This window comes from Hippoglossus hippoglossus, chromosome 8 (assembly GCF_009819705.1).
Source record: "Hippoglossus hippoglossus isolate fHipHip1 chromosome 8, fHipHip1.pri, whole genome shotgun sequence".
Classification (NCBI taxonomy): domain Eukaryota; kingdom Metazoa; phylum Chordata; class Actinopteri; order Pleuronectiformes; family Pleuronectidae; genus Hippoglossus; species Hippoglossus hippoglossus.
In genome coordinates this window covers 17,971,523-17,990,899 of record NC_047158.1, presented here as the reverse complement: position 1 = coordinate 17,990,899, position 19,377 = coordinate 17,971,523, and the positions used below count along the sequence as shown (strand labels likewise).

At 42.0% G+C, this 19,377-nt stretch overlaps 2 protein-coding genes and 1 long non-coding RNA gene across 4 annotated transcripts; 1 reads left to right on the top strand and 2 right to left on the bottom strand.

Moving 5' to 3' along the window:
* Positions 1 to 357: 357 nt before the first annotated feature.
* On the bottom strand, positions 358 to 2,065 carry LOC117766802. The gene is made up of 3 exons (XR_004614754.1): positions 2,050 to 2,065; positions 1,251 to 1,306; positions 358 to 1,127 (listed from the first exon to the last, which is right to left on the bottom strand). It is a non-coding gene; the product is annotated as an uncharacterized LOC117766802 (long non-coding RNA).
* A 1,536-nt stretch (positions 2,066 to 3,601) lies between these two features.
* On the bottom strand, positions 3,602 to 8,772 carry LOC117766777 (cytoglobin-1-like). The gene is made up of 4 exons (XM_034594129.1): positions 8,620 to 8,772; positions 8,315 to 8,457; positions 5,094 to 5,325; positions 3,602 to 4,322 (listed from the first exon to the last, which is right to left on the bottom strand). The coding sequence occupies exons 2-4, from the start codon at positions 8,455 to 8,457 to the stop codon at positions 4,158 to 4,160; spliced, it is 540 nt and encodes a 179-aa protein (XP_034450020.1). The 5' UTR covers positions 8,620 to 8,772; the 3' UTR covers positions 3,602 to 4,157.
* Positions 8,773 to 10,986: 2,214 nt separating this feature from the next.
* On the top strand, positions 10,987 to 18,449 carry LOC117766748 (phosphoribosyl pyrophosphate synthase-associated protein 1). Of its 2 annotated transcripts, XM_034594078.1 has the most exons (11): positions 10,987 to 11,420; positions 11,838 to 11,890; positions 11,990 to 12,056; positions 12,165 to 12,337; positions 12,461 to 12,576; positions 12,704 to 12,759; positions 13,019 to 13,191; positions 14,054 to 14,089; positions 15,911 to 15,981; positions 16,568 to 16,714; positions 17,269 to 18,449. In XM_034594078.1, exons 1-11 carry the CDS (start codon positions 11,338 to 11,340, stop codon positions 17,425 to 17,427), a joined length of 1,134 nt encoding a protein of 377 aa, XP_034449969.1. In that variant the 5' UTR covers positions 10,987 to 11,337; the 3' UTR covers positions 17,428 to 18,449. The 2 variants fall into 2 exon arrangements, with proteins under 2 accessions (XP_034449969.1, XP_034449970.1); XM_034594079.1 differs by lacking the exon at positions 14,054 to 14,089.
* Positions 18,450 to 19,377: the final 928 nt, after the last annotated feature.

The following is a 19,377-nucleotide window of genomic DNA, read 5'->3' as shown; positions in this document are numbered from 1 at the left end:
TTGTAAACAGGTGGTGTCTTTCATTAAGATGTCATTGAGTTATGTTTTCACCCCTGTGTGTTTGTTTGTATCTTTGTTTGTCAGCAAGATTACTCAAAAACTACGAAACAAATTATCACAAAACCTGCTGGAGGGATGTGATGGGTCAGGAAAAGAACCCATAACAGTTTGGTGCAGATCCAGATCAGGGGACGTGTCCAGGATTCTTTTATCACTTTCTCTAACATTGTGAGATAGGGTGTTTTCATTTTTTTGACATATTTGGTTTAAGATGCAAAGGCAGAAATGGCAAAAAAATAAACTTATATTTTTTATCCACACATAATCATAATGCAAAATTACAGACAGCAGTAAATGACATGTATCAATTGAAATCATCAGACCGACCACAAGTTCAGAATCCAAGAATATTTTTACTTGGAAGGAGTTCTTCTTCATTTACTGTTACATGAGCTAAATGCAATTCGGAGGCAGGTAGAGCAACAGTCACCATTTCAAATCACAGCCATCTGCGGTGAAAAAGGAAAACTTCACTGGTGTCATTTTTTGCACCATTTGAATGATTAATCAGGGAATTCATTGTGTGATTGAGGGACAATATCGAGAGGCACACAGAAGCATTTCATTGTTTCATTCAGTCTGTGAGTTTCCGCTGTTAGAACAACACACACCTTCACAGGATTCACAGGATTAGTCATGGCTGCAGTGCACAGTGTGTACAACACATGCTTGATTTATGAGCTGATACATCCAATCAATCCTCAGCCCACCCTCATACGTTCACTCATCAAATTTGTCAAGGAAATTGTCGTGGTTGCTTTTTGTTCATGTGGAGGCACATAAGATGTTTTATCGCTTTAAACTCTGATCATATATTGAATTTTGAAGTCCCAATGTGGTTCTTCAGCAGATGATGATTTCACAGCATTGGTCAGGTTTCGTCTTCCACGTTGGAATTTACTCCAGCGAGAGCATCTGCAGGGCCTCATTGTTTTTCCAGCCCTCTTCTTGTTATTTTACTCCACATGGTGGGAGAGTCTTGGCATGAGCTGTTCAGATGAATCCGAATCAGATGAATGAGACAAAAAAAAACAATGACAGCCACAAAATATCAAATCTCCCATCGTCTTGAAAGCAGCGACCACTGGGGAAAATAGAACAAAAAACAAATGAGGATTAGCTGCTTGTAAAGGTGCAAGTAAACACACGTTTATTTTCTGGTTCATTCGAGGTCAAAAATGCAAATTCACCTGATGTTCACCACTGGATTTGAGATGATGACCCACTCTGGTCCTGTAGTTCACATCTACAAGCAACAAAGGAAATGAGAGCAAAGTTCAAAACTGATGTAATAATCACACATAAATCACCTCGACTCAGCTGAATACGCTCGACACCATAAAAGCGCTTCAGGTATTCAGGTCACAAGTGAAAGATAAGACACCGGTGGCCTGTGACCTGCATCTCCATATATACTCTGTCAGTGCAGGGCTTTATGTTAAGATGTTTCCCAGATGCATTAAGTGGTGTGGTTGTAGGGAGGTAATGTATTTATAATAACTCTCCAAAGAGATGATGGATTGTTGTTCTGCCTCTGAATCATTTAGTATTAACAGTGTGGTGGGGAGTAGTTAAAAGCTCAATGTGGGGCAGGCATCTTGGCTCTTTTATGCATCTGTGCCTCTGTGACATGCTCCAGTGCTCCACTTTCTCCCCTTGTCTGGAGCCCCTTCTGTAACCCCGCCAACACACACACACACACCCAAAGTCAATTCAGTTTTGCTATGGAACTGTAAACCATAACATAACCAGCACTGTAGAAGTGCTACCCAGTTTGGACGACACTGGTGTTTATAAGGCAGGAACGTGTGAGATGCACCAATAGAAAGGCAAGAATCACAATATTTGGATCTATAGGCTCTGCAGACGTATTCAGTATCTCTACCTTGAAGACTACAACTGAACATCTCTGGAGCATCCCCTCAAGGGTCCCTGTGGCCATTTATGACATTTGCTCATTCTGTTTTCACTTGATTTGTGTGTCCTTACCCTGTGATGCTCACTGTTGTTGTTTGGGGGTTTCTGCCACTCCATTGCTCCTCATGTATGGCATGTCTTTCTCATGAGCCTCTTTCTGGCTGAAAACAATAATCTCAATGATGAAATCCTACATGTTTATTATCACAATAAAACACAACTCTCTGGAAACAGCTTGAAGAAGGATGGAGAAGGTTCAGACGTGGTATATTGGCTCATAATTGTGCGAGTGAGCTGTTGCCATGCTCCGTGGTGCTGGAGCCATGTGCCACTGTTTGACATTGCTGTGTGAGTGGCAGAGCAGGGCTTTGAGTCAATTAGCAGCCATGGATGCACGAGCCCTGATGCTCCCCCCTTCTCTCATCTATCCATTTAAACAACCAGAGCTGGAATACTCTGTTGTCTAGTAGCAAACCACTTAATCCACACACCGGTGCTCAAGGCAAATCTCAAAATAATCACAGGAGTGATTTCAAATCAATGATGCAGATACGTCTCCTCCGGCCTCCATCACGCTCCCACACATGAAGCACACATGCAGTTTGTGTGTTAGTGTGCTGCTTGTGTTTGGAAGCATTTCATGTAGTTTAGTCTTACTTAGTGTTGACAGCTCACTAACCTTTAGCTTTTTAATTCTCTCTCATGCAATCCAAATGTAAACATGTCTCCAGTAACTATTAGATACTCACGGTCTGATTTTGTTGGAGAACCTCTGCCGCAGGATGAGCGCGATGGTGGTGAGCACCATCATGGTGGTGCACATGGTCCCACCCTGCAGGGACCTCCTGCCCTGGGTGTGCCGCTGGTTCAGAGCACTGACACTTCTCCTCCCATTGAAAAGGCTTGGAGGGTGAATTGCGGTGCGACAATCGGACTATTCCCGTCTCTCCCCTCGGCTCTCACTTATGATTGAGGAGATTAGCTCGGAGGATTAGCCAGGATCAAGGAAAGGAGGGGGTGCTGGATCTGGCTGGTAAACAGAGCATGCTGTGTGTTTCTATTCTGAAAACAATAGAAACGGCACCGTAGCATCCACGCAGCACGTCGAGTCAACCTGGATTTATTTTATTTTTCGTCTTTAAATGTTGAGACAAGGGAGCATTTTGTAAAAAGCCCAGTTGAAATTGGCTTTGAGTGGTATTTTTGGCACCTTCACGGCAGGAGTTTAGCACCATACCAGTCAAATTACTGTGTAACCGGAGAATACAAATTTATTGTTATCGCGCTCTGACTTACTTTTGGAACTGCTGAGTCGTTGTTATAGATATCACGGGACCGCTTCTAAATATACGGGGCCCTCTAATGACATCCCTGCAGGCCAAGTACAGTGCTCCGACAATATAATATGAAAAGAGAGAGCATAGTGCGATAAATGGGGTTATAAATAGACCGAGCCACTTATACTTAGCACTGCTGACTCAAACAGAGAATAGGGGAGCAACAGTTCAAGGGAGAGAAAGGAAAGGTCTACTTTTGCCGACACGTTCGTGAGTCGACGTGTTCGGGGGAATCGGATTAAAGCAGATCCACGTTTAAATGGCTTCGAGGTTACGCTGTGACGTCACACTGGTTTTCTCTGTGGTTTTATTTTTAAAAAGTGTGTTGAACACAGATACAAAGGTGAGTCATATTGAAAGAAAAAAAAGTGAAGTCGTAACGATTAATTGTTAAAAAATATAAAAAATGTCTTTCCGGCCTGATTAATAAGTGGGAGACACAAGTGCATACAGACAAGGAAACATCAGTAAAAACCTCACGATACTTGGAAGGATGATGATGACCTTCAAACGTACAAGGGATATTCAACATCTCGTCCTATATTCTCAAAAAAATACAGTACATGGCAGTTTACACATTCAGTAGAAGGCACATCCAAGTCAAATGTGACCTCTTGACCACTGTTGGGTTTACGTGTGCATTTTCTTCCTCTTTGCTCGCTCCGTTAAATGGTTTGGTCCTTTACACGAGTACAAAATTAGTGGGTTCCATCGCCCGTTAGTATCTTAGATTACATCAAAACCTCCCCGTCTTTAATGAGGCTCTGGCCAAACTAAAGAATAAAAAAATAAAAATAGGAGTCTCTCTGTGTGCAGGGCCCGGGTGAGACCAGACTTAATGTTTCACCCAGTGGAAGTCGAGAGCTTATTCCAGCCCACTTCCTCGTAGACGGCTGTGATGCCGCAGTAGACTGTAGCCAGGAGTTTGGTCCACGCTGCGGCCACCTCCGGTGTCACGACCTCTGGGAACGTTTCCTCCAGGACTTCCAGTATCACACCACTCAAGATCTTGGCAAGACACAAACAAATTCACATTATAATTAGGCTATTATATCTTATTGAAGGATATGGAAACATAACCTCTTCTCTCTCATCAAGACTTTTAAGTTATTATTTTTCCCCTTTCAAACATGACAGAGAACCTGTGGTAGTCTTCATAAAAACTTAAAAGGTGTTTAGTTTGTCCAGTCTGGTCCACTGTAAATAAAATGGCGGCCTCCGTAGAGAGGACCCGCTCCAAATGTAAATAGAAAGTATTTAAATATAAAGAAAAACTCAATCGTCCAATTTAGATGAAAACATCACTAGGATTATTTATTTATATACAATTTCTGCCAATAGATCCCTTTCACCTAAATCTTACACACTGGACCTTTAAGTAGTCCAAAATTCTCCCTTACATTGACAATATTTGTTATAGTCTCACGAGCAAAATGCCCCGAAAATCAAGACTCTTCATCATTACTCCTTAAATAAGAAATGATGGCCTGCAAAGTAAGGTGCTTGTCTGACAGATGTTCCAGATCACAGCTTTGGTTCTTCACCTGCTTTTGTCTCGATATCGGTTCCACCCAGATTATCTCATGGCTGTACTGGATTGTCTGATTACAGTAACTGACAAAGATGACAGCTATTAGGAAACCGAAATTCCTGTATGTATGTTTTTCAGCATTTTGTGTTCTGGAGTCTATTTTCGTTGTTGAAATCCCTAAAAGCAACTTCAACTTACTTTGTGTGTGTGTGTGATTCACTTATTTCTTCAGTTCACACTCTCCTCACCTTGAAGTACACAGGCTCCACCTTGTGCCGGACTGCGTGGGCCGTGCCCACCAGCTTCAGCACAGAGGCCATCTTGTCCGAGTTGTCCAGGCTCTCCACCAGCGTGTTGATGGCGGTCATGACCCTGTGAGCGTGCTTCCTGAGCTGGGCGCTGCGCTCCAGCTCCTCTGGCTCCTCCACGTGCCTGAACTGGCTGAAGAACTGCTTGGATGAGGGGAAGTTCACAAACAGCCTGTGAAGGAGGAGAGTTACTGTCAAGTGAGAGATATGAGTTTGAGCGTCTGCTGTGAAGCCCCCGTTAATCTCGACGCCCTTCCGCCTGCATCTGCTCCAACTGCAATCTTTGTTTGGGGGGGCTGGCAAGATACCACAAGTAAACACCAGCACTGACATTTCCTTTTAAATGTTTGCTTTAAACTACATAATGTGGGAACTGTGTGGTGTGTATTCTGTATACTTCTGAAAATGATTTAGAGAGTGAAGGAAAAAACATCCAACCGTTGAGAAGTCACCATGAAAAGCAGATAGATGGTTAATTATAACAAGCTTTTAAATTTGACAGCTCATTATTGAATCAGGAAATGAATTAATTTGTACTTTGGCTTTGGAGATCATCCAGTAACAAGAACAAACATGTAAGCACTCTGCCGATATGCTCATTCTTGGTCACTACTTTTTCCTGTAGTTAACTCTGCCAAAGGTCATTCCAGTCCATTGGTTTGTTGATCCGGGACAAACTTATTACATTTTTCACTTTCTTTAAGATTGCGTCATGTTTAGAGGACTGGTGTTAATGAATTTGTGCAATTTGGTGCAGATCCAAATACAAAACTGGATCTAGTGAATTTGAATGTGGTTTAATAAAGGGACTGTTGAGCCTTAGATCATTTATGTGCTAAATGAAATAAAATAAATTTCACGTCTGTAGAAATGCTCTTAATCCTGCAACACCACATAAATTGTCCATATCAAATGTTTCTCCTGATGCATGCGGAGGAATTCTGTTTCACAACTGTAACAGCTGTAGCTCTGATAAAGCAATGTCTGTGTTTGTTTTTTACACAGCAAATACACACAGCTACAACTAAATAGCATTGAGCCCAGTTTGCTGTCAGAGGTGGATGAAAGGGAAAATTAATGGGAAAATAATAACCTTTAACACTCAGCACTTTGTAACTGAGTAAGGGTTCGTTGACTCCTCCATGTAAAAGCCAGCGCGACGTGTTAACTCAATAAATTTAGGTTTCGGAGAAGCTTTTGTTGTTGATTTATTAAACGTCTCCATTTATCTGCTTCGTTATTTATTTGTTGTCATGTATCAAAACCCGAGGTTAAAAGTCACAACATAAATCACGTGACGGAGCATAAATCTGGCTTCTGGTTTCACATTTTCCTCCCTTACTTTACGTCGCCCCCCCCTTGAGCACCTTTAGGCTCAGGAATCTGCACCGTGGTTCCCGTAATGCCTCAGGAAAAAAACACCTGACCCTGCCTGATTTCACAATTTCTAACAAAATGTGAAATGTGCTAATTAGAGAGGGCAGTCAACGCCTTCTCAGGCTTCCATGAGCTCACCTTTCCTTTGGCTTTGTGGTTAAGCTTGCTGTTATTATAACCTCAAACTTTCACTGAATTGCCACAGCTTGGTTTTGATATTTCCTCACATTGTGTTCACTCTGAGAACACGTAGTATGTGGAAAGATGTTTTCTCTGATTGTATCCAGTTTGACCCTGAAGAATTAGTGAAGAGGAACCTAACAACCCCTCCCACGTTCTGGGAAAGGGGCCAAAGCATTTCGTTGCTGGCTATTTATCCTGATGTCCCATCTCCCTCTGTCTCTGCATCAACTAGCACAAAAAAGGAAGCACGTGTTTTACTTCTAGGTGTGAAGCATATGATGGCAGAGTTTTGCTTCTAGATTTAAGAGCGAGGAGGGTGGAAGGTTTTGTCTTCACCTCCCAGCTCTGGGTGGATGGTAATCTTTTTCTCGTCGAACTGCACGACCTGTGGTTGCATATAAATAGCCTCATTAGTGTTTTATATGGTCACTGGATTCTTAATCCTTCCTTATCTGTTCTTCAAGAGTAACGGGGAAATCCAAAGAAAGTTTTTAATTTCATAGACAGACTGTAATTTGCTGCTGTGGATCTTATCAGTCGCCCTAAAGACAGAAGATTTGAAGCGAAGGCTGAGGCTCAGCAGAGTGACAGGAGCTGCTCTCGCTGCCAAAATGAGAATTTACCATGGTAATGCTTTATCGATTAGCCCTCATTCCTCAAATTCCTAAAGGTCATGGGGTCCATGTGGAGGAATGTGGAGATATATCGTCAAGGGAAATCAACTTAAATTATTTTTTTTGTTAAATGTTTGGTGAAGGAAAAGAAGCTGATGAAGTGCAACCTAAACCCTTAAATTCCGTATTTTACCAATTCACAGTCTACACGTGGATTATGTTTTTCTGCATTTTTGAAAACATCCCTCTCAACTTTCCCCTCCTTCAATCAGAGAGGATTATAGAGGCGTGCTTTGTCATGCAGTGAATGTCTTCTCACATGAAGGATCGTCACAGTCTTCACACTTACTGAATCCCTGCCAACGTTAAAGAGCGATGCCAACTGTGACTATAACAACAGCAGAAATCCTCCAATGTGACAGAGTGTTTGAAATTAATTATGATTTACAATTATATACAAGAGACAAGTGAAGGACATTTAATGAAGATTAGAGGCATTCAAAACATGGCGTTTAAGTGCTGAAGATGCCTGAGGGATGGATTCTGACATAGGATTTAAGGAAAGAAAGCAGGAGAGGTAATATGAATATATGAATTAAAGTTTAGCACTGACAGCGGAGGCTGCTGTCATAGTCGGCCTATAAACTTTGAAGTGAGTTGTTTCAGTGCCGTGTCGTTTCAGGTTAAAGGGGGAAAGTGGGGTGTGAGTGACAGGGAAGCAGGGAATTTGACCTTATCAGGATAAAAGACCTGACAAATCTGAAGCAGACATATGCTACTGTGTGAGATGTGACTGCTTTTAAGTGAAGAAATGAACAGGCTGCATTTAAGTTAACACACAACCACGATAAATGGTGACGACGAATATCAATATGTTGCATTTGCCACCTCTCAATTATAATTTTTCCTGCTAGAATCTTAAGAATATCTCCCAACTCTGTGCATCAAACATTTCAAACATAAACCAGGAGAGCAAAACTAACATACCTGACTAGTATTGCCACGCCAGCGTCATCACAGTTCTGGTAGACTTTAGTCCAGGAGTCCTGGATCATCACCCGCTCCTTGTCCGTCAGTGGGCTTGGTTGCTCCAGGTGATCCACCTCTCCATCCCCCTGCATCCTCTCCATCTGGGAACACAGTTGTTGCAGAGCTAATCATGTGCAGAAGGCAGGGCTGAGGGGAGAGCACCCCTCCCCCTCAAAATAAATACTATATTTCTACCTTTTTTGAATTTAAAATTTTTTTTACTCTCCTTCCTGATGAGAGAGAGAAAGAAGACCAGTTCCCACCTTTTGCCAGTGAGAATATTTGCCCTCCACCACTGGATGTCTGCTGAGCGAGAGTGTGAGTGAAGAACAGGCGGAAAAAACACACAAGAAACGCAGGCAGCGGACGAGGAGGAGCCTCTGTACTCTCTCTTTTACACGCTCTCTCTCTCTCTCTCTCTCTTTCTTTCTCCCTCTTCCCACCTCACCTTGGTGTAAGTGGTGTTTGATGAACGCGTGATGAGATAGAAAACAAATCCCTCATGGGAGATGTGTAGCACATGGATGAATGCAATGTAAGATTACGATGTTGAAATAAGATTAAGGAACGCACTCTGACCTTTCCCATACCTATGTGGGAGATTAACCTGTGATGATATTGTATTTCTCACAAAGCCCTGCTGATGTAAATGTTAAAAATACTTTTTTAATGACACATTTAAAAACACATTTATATTTTCCACCTTTGTTATCACGGGGTCATCGTGACTCATTTGTGTTTGTCACAGCTGAAAACTCGAGAATGTTAGAGTTTCATTGTGGGCCTTTGCTGACATGTGCCAATTACTCAGGAAGGTGTGAGCTGACTGTCTAAGGTGAGCACGCACACACACACACGTACACAAGGGAGCAGTGAAAAGACGTCAGATATCCTAACAAAAGCTGCGGTTGAGGTGCAGTTCACCGCCTGGAGGTGCAATGTGCAGCAGGTGCCAGCGATGCAAGCGGCCGTGTCAAACATTGACAGGGTCCTTCAGAGTATAACACTGGCAATCAAGTTGGTGAAACTGTGCTTGAGATGGACGCCACCTCTGGGATTGAGTTTCAAACATCTCAGCGAAATAACCATTTCAAGCGTTAGAGTTTGGAGTTGTAGATCCAGTGATTACACCATCTCATCACAAATATTGTAGACTTTGGTTACAGGTGAAAATGGTTCTAGTTCATCTCAGTCTCTCCCAATAAAACCACAAGAGCAGAGTTCATGTATTAGACTTCTCATGCTCCAGGTTTGTAAATGATCAAACCGGCTGCTGGTTGCTGTGGATCAGACAATCAAGCAGACTCGGTCAATGATTGTAGATCAATACACGCTCTGATCCCACTGGTTCTGTGTTTCTACAGAAGAGACCAGATCAATTTTAAAATGCGCCGTCCACATCCACCCGAGCAAACTGAGAGTGTAGTGTATATGAAAGATGTGACACCTTTAACCCTCTCTCCCCAGGAGAAAAACAGATCTCATGCTCTCACTACTCCCAAAGACATAACTCCACTCAGCAGACACACAGGGCTAATGAGTAATGACATCTAGTGGACAGTTACAGTACTATTACTCTGACGTCATGTGTACAAACAGATGTTTAGTGTCAGTTAATCTGATTATTATCCACTTATCATTATTATTAATCCACAAACCTGTAATGGACATTTCACCGATAATCCAGGCCACTAAAATGAGAGAAATATAATTCTGTTATAAACAAATAACTTCATCATTTCATATGAATATTTCTCAAGCAAAGGCATAATTTCTTTTCTTTTAGGTAAATTGTGCTCCATCCACTTCATGGCCTCTACTTCCAGGTTTATATCAGCCACAGTGGCACATCTATATTAGGTGGTAATATCAGTAAGAGTAAGAGTTTGACATTTTGACTGTCACTATTTTTAAATCAACTCCCTCTCTCTCTCTCTCTCTATCTTTACACACACCCACACTCGAGGGTGCAGGCCAATTTAGGCTGTGACTGACCAAGAGACAGTGTGTGTGTGTGTGTGTGTGTGTGTGTGTGTGTGTTTGTTTGTTCATCTCTTTAAAAGTATTTTCATGTTTGCCTAAAAAGCTAAAAACAGCTACAAACCATTAACTTGTTCCGAGGTAACACAGTTGAGTAAACACACATAAGTCAGAGATGAACTTTTGAAAACGAGCAGAACGACTCAATGTCAAAGGTCATGCTGTATGGTATTGTGATGGTATGTGATGGTTATTAGCACCTTTTCTATAATGATGTATAATTCTAAAAAGAATCACTCATTCTGAGTGTAGACAGCAACAGTCCAGTTACAGGTATTGTGCTTTTATGAAACGCCTGTTTAATCGACACAATGTGACTTTTTAAAAAATATATAATTTATTCAGCTAAATTAAAGGTATAAAGAAACTACGGAATCTCCTTTGGGTCAATCAAAACAGGTGTTTTGTTAAAGCGCTGCCTTGTCTTCTACCTGATTGACTTTTATTTATTTCGCTTTTTGGAAACACTTTGTTTTACACATTGCGTCTAAGTGTTTTTTTTTATCTAATTAAAAACTAATCAGGTAAGTTTCATTTACTGAGAATCTACGGGATCTCTTTTGGGTCAATCGAAACAGGTGTGTTCGCAAAGGCGCAGCCGTCTAGCTTGACCCACACGTGTTTCCGTAGCTGTGAGAGCAGCCAGCTGTTAGCTAAGAAGCTACCTGAGCGACAGGTACCAGCCGCTGGACCGCAAATCACCGCACGAGTCCCGCACACACCCGCAGAAAACAATGACCGTCGCTTTGCTGTAGCTTAGCTTTGTGTGGCGGCTTCAGCTCGTTTCGCGTCATTAGCTCCGCGACACACGCTTGTTAGCCGGGGGTGGCTAGCTGCTTAGCTAACGTCAAACGCGGAAAATCGGCTATCGGTCGCGGGGTTCTTTGTGGAGGAGGAGCCGCTGCTGCTGCTGCGGACACCGACACACCGGCTCAGGCACCATGAACGTCGCTAAGAGCGGGTATCGAGTCTTTTCAGCCAACTCGTCCGCAGCCTGCACGGAACTGGCCAAGAAGATCACAGAGTAAGAGTCTCCTCCATGTTGTGTTCACCCCCCCATCACTGCTTCATGTAAACAATACAGTAACATCCAGATGTGCAGGTCAAAGCCTGGGCAGATGGTTTTTTAAATGTCAGATCACTGCAGCAGATGCTACCTGATGTGTTTGCTTTGTCAGTGAGGAACGTGTTGTTCTGGGTGAGACGCTGCAGGTGAAACGTCCTGCTGCAGGATACTTCTCATCGTGTCACACTGGGTTTCATTCAGTTAAAGCTGTAATGTGACGTGGGAATGATCAGAAACATCCTCTGCTGCAGGATGTGTCTGATCATAACCATCTCACACAGCCCCTGAAGTCCCAAAAGATGATGTTAAGTTGTCATCCTGTGGGAACAAATTCCTCTCTTGTGTGCTCTGTAATGCTGTGCTCTTGTTTCTCAGGAGGCTGGGAGTGGAGCTGGGGAAGTCTGTCGTCTTTCAGGAGTCTAACAGAGGTGATTATGTTTTTATGGTACTTGTAGTTGTCTTCACTTTAATATCTTTTTGATACTTTTTTTCTGAAATTAACTGATCATGTCTTTTGCTCTGCACAGAGACGAGAGTGGATGTCAAAGAATCTGTCCGGGGACAAACTATCTTCATCATCCAGACAATACCAAGGTCGAGAAAGACACTGCACAAGGAATTTGAAAAGCTCAGACCATCGATTATCACAAACTAAAGTTCACACGATGTGCTGTTCTCTCTATGTTTTCTTGCTACATCCAGAGATGTCAACACGGCCATCATGGAGCTGCTGGTCATGGCCTACGCCCTCAAGACGTCCTGTGCAAAGAACATCATCGGAGTTATTCCTTACTTCCCCTACAGCAAGCAGTGCAAGATGAGAAAGAGGGGCTCCATTGTGTGCAAGCTGTTAGCGTCAATGTTGGCCAAAGCAGGTACATGCAGCGAAAAGCACGTCGACCAGAGCTTTGTTACAAAACTCTTCTTGCAGTTGACAGTGCAGTTAAATACCCGTGTTTATTTTAAGAAAGGCGACTCATCTGTCTTCTACCCCAAAGGATTAACACACATCATTACCATGGACCTGCATCAGAAGGAGATCCAAGGCTTCTTCAGCTTTCCGGTGGACAACCTGCGTGCCTCGCCTTTTTTGATACAGTACATCCAAGAGGAGGTGATAATCCTTTTTCAGTATTTATTGCATGTGTTTGAGATTAGGCGTTGGCCAACCACACCTACACACGTAATCAACCAATCAATCTGGTAGAAATATTAAAACCTGTTTCACTTCCTCCTGTCAGATTCCTGATTATCGGAACGCCATCATTGTAGCAAAGTCCCCAGCAGCAGCAAAAAGGTAAATGAAGGAAAATAACAACACAGACTCCATATTCTGTCATAAAATAATAACATTTAATGCAAACTATACATTATACCAGCACTGTTCAATCCTATATAAGCTGCTTTCAGACGTGCTAAACTCCAAATGTCTGAGTTAGCTGCACCGGATATTTTCTAGAACATTTCCTGCCAGTCCCCTTGTAAAATATCTCGAAAATGTCCGAGTGAGCCCATGTAAGAATACAGCAGCTACCTGTTTTGTTTTCTTCTTCCAGGGCTCAGTCCTACGCAGAGCGCCTGCGTTTGGGTCTGGCTGTGATTCACGGCGAGGCGCAGTGTTCCGAGTCTGACATGGCCGATGGTCGCCACTCGCCACCAAGTGTACGCAACACCACCGGACACACCGGACACACCGGACACACCGGACACACCGGACTGGAGCTACCTTGTAAGAACGCCCATCTTTGTAGAGCGCCCTTTGGTGTTTCAGGTCTTCTCTGCAGATTTGTACATCCAGTGCTTGATAGATTTGTTTTATTTTACTTGTACAATTTCTGCTAGTTTAATTCCTCAGTGCTTTCAAGTTTATTATCTCAATACTTCAGTGCATTCACACTGTAAATCCTGCCCACAACCTAACACAGCTCTTACTTGTGCAATCCTGTTTAGAGCTGATTCTGCTGTTTCTCTCTCATACCATCAACTCATACTCCAAGAAATTGTTTTTTTGTGTTACTGCATGTTTTTAATTCCACAGATAAACTACCTCTACTCACGCTGCATCTTCAGCAAGCTGCAACTCATAACTTACAAGTAGTGACGTGCTTAATAATAATAGACTCATTCCCTGCCCGTCTCTGGGCACATATACATTGATTTAAAATAGAGTATTTATTTGTTTTAAATATACTAACGTAAGTCTGGCATATAGTTTTCCACATATTTGCAGTATTCATTTCTTAAAAGGCCATGAACAGTGAATGGTTCAGTCTGAGAAAATATCAAATGACTGTGTCATTGGCAAATGACTCCACAATATTTGCATCCAGTGTTCACTTTATTATTTGGTAAAAAGTATTTCTATTCTTACTTGTGTTTTATTCTCACCCTCGACTTAAAAAATCCTCCTTTGGAACAAAAACACAAAAATTACTTCAACCCTGGGAAACTTATAAATGTTACCACAATAAGTCTGATCTGTTGAATTCTGTAAAACTAACAAGAGGATTTTCCAAGTCTGGGCATCATGTGTTTGTCATGTCAAATACTTGTGCATTTGTGTTAACGTGGTGTTTATTTGTTGGTAATAGCAGGCAAACAACTGTTCCCCGGCATAGAGCTCCCAAGTACGGCCATAAACTTAACTTACATCTGACTACGAAATGATTCCTCCTCTAATGGCTCCTCAGTTCATGCATGTGAACAGAAAGGGTTTGTGTTGCATCTTGTGAAAGTACAGTCTGGATTCCAGAGGGCGAGTTTATGAAAAACTTTGATTAATCGTCACTGTGCCCGGACGAAAGTTTTCCCGGCCAATCAGCCCCAGTGTGCTTCATACTATATGCTATTGCATGGCATGTTTGATTTGAAATGAGCAACACTCATGTTCAACTGCACCTTTCTAAGATTCCAGACAGCTAGTTCTACAAGATGGCCAAAACCCTCCTTTCTTTCTGATTTTAATTTGAAATTCATAAATCAAACCAAAACCATGCCAAACATTTTAGTTTTTTTTTGTTTGTTTTCATTTTTCACCTCTATATCTGGACTCATCTTGCCAATCAACACATGGTGCATCCATATTAAACCTGCTCTTAATAACCTGATTAACATTTGGTCGTAACTGCATGTGATGGTAACAACGACGCATGCTTTGGAAACCCAACATCTAATGAAGGGAAGCAGAAATGTTATGAACAGAAGGTTGAATGTGTAGTTTGCATCCTCAGTGGTTAAACAGAACTTATTTTATCAGCTGTAATATTTAGTGCTGTATTACACTTTTATTTTTCTGGTTGTTATTTCGAAGATTTCCAAGTTAATCCGTTATTATATTAAATTCTATCACATGATTGTTGATACTAGGTTCTCTTAAGCAAATTGCAGACATCCTGAATTAATTGTAGAGACATCTGACCAAACATTTCTCAGGTAGCTTGTTGCAGTGAGACAACATAACTGAGAAGCGCGTGTCCTGCGAACAACGTGGCTTTTGCTGTTCTAGAAGTCTGAGTGTGACACTGCCAGGTTTTTCTGATGCTGTGGGACTCACGGTATTCAGCAAAGTGTTCTGCAAGGCATGCCCCTCCTCTCTCTGCTTCTTTACACCTCCTCCTCCACAATCGGCTTCGCTGCCTGATTGTTTACCAGTTGTTCATTTCCCTGTTCCCCTTTGAATGAGCACATTTACATGCACACCAATACTCAAACTGCAGCTATTAAACTGGGTCATATTATAACAAACCTTCAGTTTAACTTTGATGCCTCAACAACACGGTTTCTAGAGTAATTTTGATCAGTAAGGTTAAAAAAAAAAACTAAATGCAGCTGTTGCATCTCGTGTGATGGGCGAGTGAGATGTAATCTGAGTATCGTGTGCATGTAAAAGCAGCCGCTGGCAGCAGTGACGTTCGACTGAGGATTGACCCCAGAATGTTGGCAAGTGTGTATGAAGAGACGCTCACGAGTGCTTGTCAGCCTCTGTTGTCCTCTGGTGAGATAACACTGTGCTCACTGGTTCATATGCAGGCTGCTGCCATGTTCCTGCCCCAGCACAGGCCTGAGGTTGTGTGTTAAACATGGACTCCTGATTGGGTATCCTGGGCAGAAAACCCTGTCACTTGATTATGTTTGCATGGCATGTTCTGGTTAAGCATTTCCGTTTAATCTCCCTGGGGTAGGTGGGGTAGAATGGGGGGAAATATGCTGGCTTTTGATTTCCATTTTAAATTTACAGGATTATTTTACTTCAATCGATTTAAAAACAAATAAATAACATCATTCGTTAACCCTATGATTTTGGGGTGTAAATTTGCCGAAATTGCAAAAACCTTTTCTCAACCCATTTTACCCAATCTACTGAGGTTCCTTTTTGATTAGAGGAAACGTGGTTCACTCATTCTGCTTCATGAGCTCTCACAGGTAACCACTTGTGCTTTTCTTTTCAGTGATGATGGCCAAGGAGAAACCTCCCATCACTGTAGTCGGAGACGTGGGGGGGAGGATTGCCATCATTGTGGTAAGATGCTGAAAATACTGTATACAAATACTATGGCTGACAGTCTATAAGTGCATCTCAGGCACCACTTGATCCACTGCTTTTTAAATTCAGACCAAAGGTTTATAGGCTCGTCCTTTTCCCATCACACCATTCTACCAATTTCCATGAAAGTTGGTTCAGTAGTGTTTCCATAATCCTTCTAATAGACAGACAAACAAACAGCAATGACAACATTACCTCTTGTTTTGTTTGTTTTTGCACTTGTGGCCACAGTGGCTGCTCTTCAATTACATAATGTTATATCATATAATTATATTGGGGTTGATGTGTTCCGGCCATGATCCTAAACTAACAACTAATCCTGTGAGGAACAAACTAACCACAAACAAAACGCTGGATTCCCTTTACCGCCCATAACAAGGAGAGGAAGTAGAATCATGAGCCGCATCCAATTAGATGATCAAAATCAAAATGATGCTGCCATGTGTGCGATCCTTTTAATGTCCAGGTAAATAGGAAGTCAGTCAATGAGTAAAGACGAAGTGTGTTATGATTGTTTGATTAAGTCTTGGTTACAGATTGTATTTGTTCTGTCTTTTTCCAGGATGACATAATAGATGATGTCGGAGACTTTGTTGCAGCCGCAGAGATCCTGAAAGAAAGAGGAGCCTATAAAATCTTCATCATGGCCACACATGGTTTACTGTCTGCTGATGCTCCGCGCCTCATAGAGGAGTCGGCCATTGATGAGGTGAGGAAAGCTGAATGAGTTGTTTTCAACAGTGTGTATTCCTTCTTGGGTTGAAGTCAGATTATAATGTTTTGATGGCTTAATTTAGCTCAAATGTTGAATGTCAGAACTCAATGTTCATGATAAAGGTCTAAATCAAATCTATTTTTTAATTCAAATAGAAACAGTCTCATTGAAGCTGGAAAATATCTGGAATATTTGGTCTGTATATTTTCTTGAGTTTGCCGTTCATATATGAAGAACACAGCAGGAGATTGTCTCTGTCTGACACGTTCATAACAGTAGGAAAAAGTGTGTTATGTTCAGGCGAGCTGGGGCACCTGGATAACGATGAAAGATTCTGCTGCAGCGGCGTCGGCCCTCATCGCCCCCAAAAGCACCTCTTCTTCATTTTGAGATATTTCTATTCTTCATCTCATGTCTGTTGCATGTTGGAAACATCAATGACACATTTTCCTGCAGTATTCTCACATACAGCCCCCTCTGGAAGATTTCAGGCAAATGTCCAGACATCAGTGCAGGACTGAACATGTCTGTGTTGTCTGGGTCCACAGGTGGTGGTCACCAACACCGTCCCCCATGAGGTACAGAAGCTGCAGTGTCCCAAAATCAAGACGGTGGATGTCAGCATGATTCTGGCTGAAGCTATTCGCCGCATCCACAACGGAGAGTCCATGGCCTACTTGTTCCGTAACATCACTGTGGACGACTAGAGTTCTCAGACGGTGGAGGCTGAGGTGGGTCTGACAGTGACTGAGCGCCGGTGCACTTCTTCCCAGTCCTGTAAAACAAACATGCTAATGCCATGTTCCATGTGCTCTCTGTTGTCTCAAGGATCACATGTGTCCTAATAATGTAGAAGGAAAATGAAATGTACCAAAATGCTCCATGTTATTTATCTTTCCAAAAGATGTAAAAAACGTTAAGGATGATTTGAGCTTGAATCTTTCTCGTCAGATTCTGAAACCTTGGTTCCTTTACAATGTTTTGCTGCTGTCATTGATTTCCCCAACGTTTAAAAAGATTTGTTGTCGTACCTCAATATTTAATGATTTAAAGAGCTTCATCTGCAGACATTGAAACAGATGAGTTCCCGATGCTCTTGCTAGCCTTCGTGATCGGGGGTGCTTAGCACTGTGATTAAAATGCATTTAATGCGATGTGTTCAGACAACTGGACTCACTCCTGCTCACAAACTACTGAATATTTATTATGCAGCTTTTTTTTGAAGGAACATTTGGTAAAAGTTAGAAGTTTGTCGTTATCTGCAGAAACAAATGGGCCGTCCGTTTACATTGTCTGTTATTAGATGGTCTGTTCCACTGAGCTATAACAACTTACCTTTAGCAATACCTAGCTAACAATGTGGTTTAGGTTTTGCTTGCAGCTATTTCAAGAAATCCTCCTTTGAGATTCTTGCGATTACCTTAATAGATGTGAATGGGACTCGGGGGTGTTTAATTTTAAGATCTGAATTTGATATTTGAAAAAACCAACCTACCAGCTGTGGGCTATAGAAAGAATTTTATGACCACAAATGAAATTCACCTCAGTATTGTGGTCGCGGCAGACCTCCTAACAGTGAATGGCTTCATATAACAGGCAATAAATAGAAGATGAGTTATTTCTGATTGAGTGAACTGAACCTTTTAATACATTACAAACTGACTGAACATAGAACAACATACTGTACTTATTAACTGGCTGAAAGGAACGTTAGCCTGGTTTCCAGAGCGGATCATGTTCAAATTGCACCAACCTGCTTTGCTATAGTTATGTAGCAGTTACTGTATCTGCGAGTTGAAAGTCTGGAGCTGTAGAGTTTGGTTATATGCTGCATCCTTTAAGCCGGCTGCGTTACGCTATGTGAAAATAATACTTTTGGGAGACCAGTTTTGAGTTCCTGATGAGACTCTCAGCACTTAAATGAAAATAGACTCGATCCATGCTTTCAGGGGCATCACCGTGCATATACAACCATTGCAAATTCCAATTAGATGGGCGACTTGCTACTTAAGGTTTTTTATGCATTATTATAGTAAATGGAAACCAATGCCTTTCTGGAAGGAGTAAACATTATCAGCAGCAGTCCTATAGTAAGTGGGTAAAAACATGTGAACAGCCGGATGGTCTGTGGCCCTGTTCACACCTGGTGTTAACATCCGTCCTGAAGGTGTCTCCTATGTCCACTGTGTGACTCCCAAATAATTGTGTCCGATGACAATGTTGGTGTGTGTGTGTCTGTGTGTCGGTGAAACGAGTCAGGAGGATCTGAATGAATGACTGAACTGTGTGCAACTTCACTATAAAGAAAGATTTTACCCATTTGAAAAAATAGAAATCATTCTGTTGATGTTGTGACGGTGGCGACAAACAAATCAACATGCGGACAGAGAGAAGTGTAAAAATACCAGGACCGATATTAACACCATGTCAGAACAGGTTTGACATGTTGGTTTCTAAATGACTGGTTTGTCCCTATAACAACTGAACACATGCACCTGTCTGTGTCCTCTGAGTAAAAGTCAGAGAGAAGCTCAAGGGGAATTTAGTGCGTCTCTGCTGATTGACCCTTTTGCTCAGGGAAACATGCTTTACAAGCCAACGCACACGTATTTGCATTCAAAGTGTGAGATTGGCTTCCGTACAGCGGCCCTGTGCAA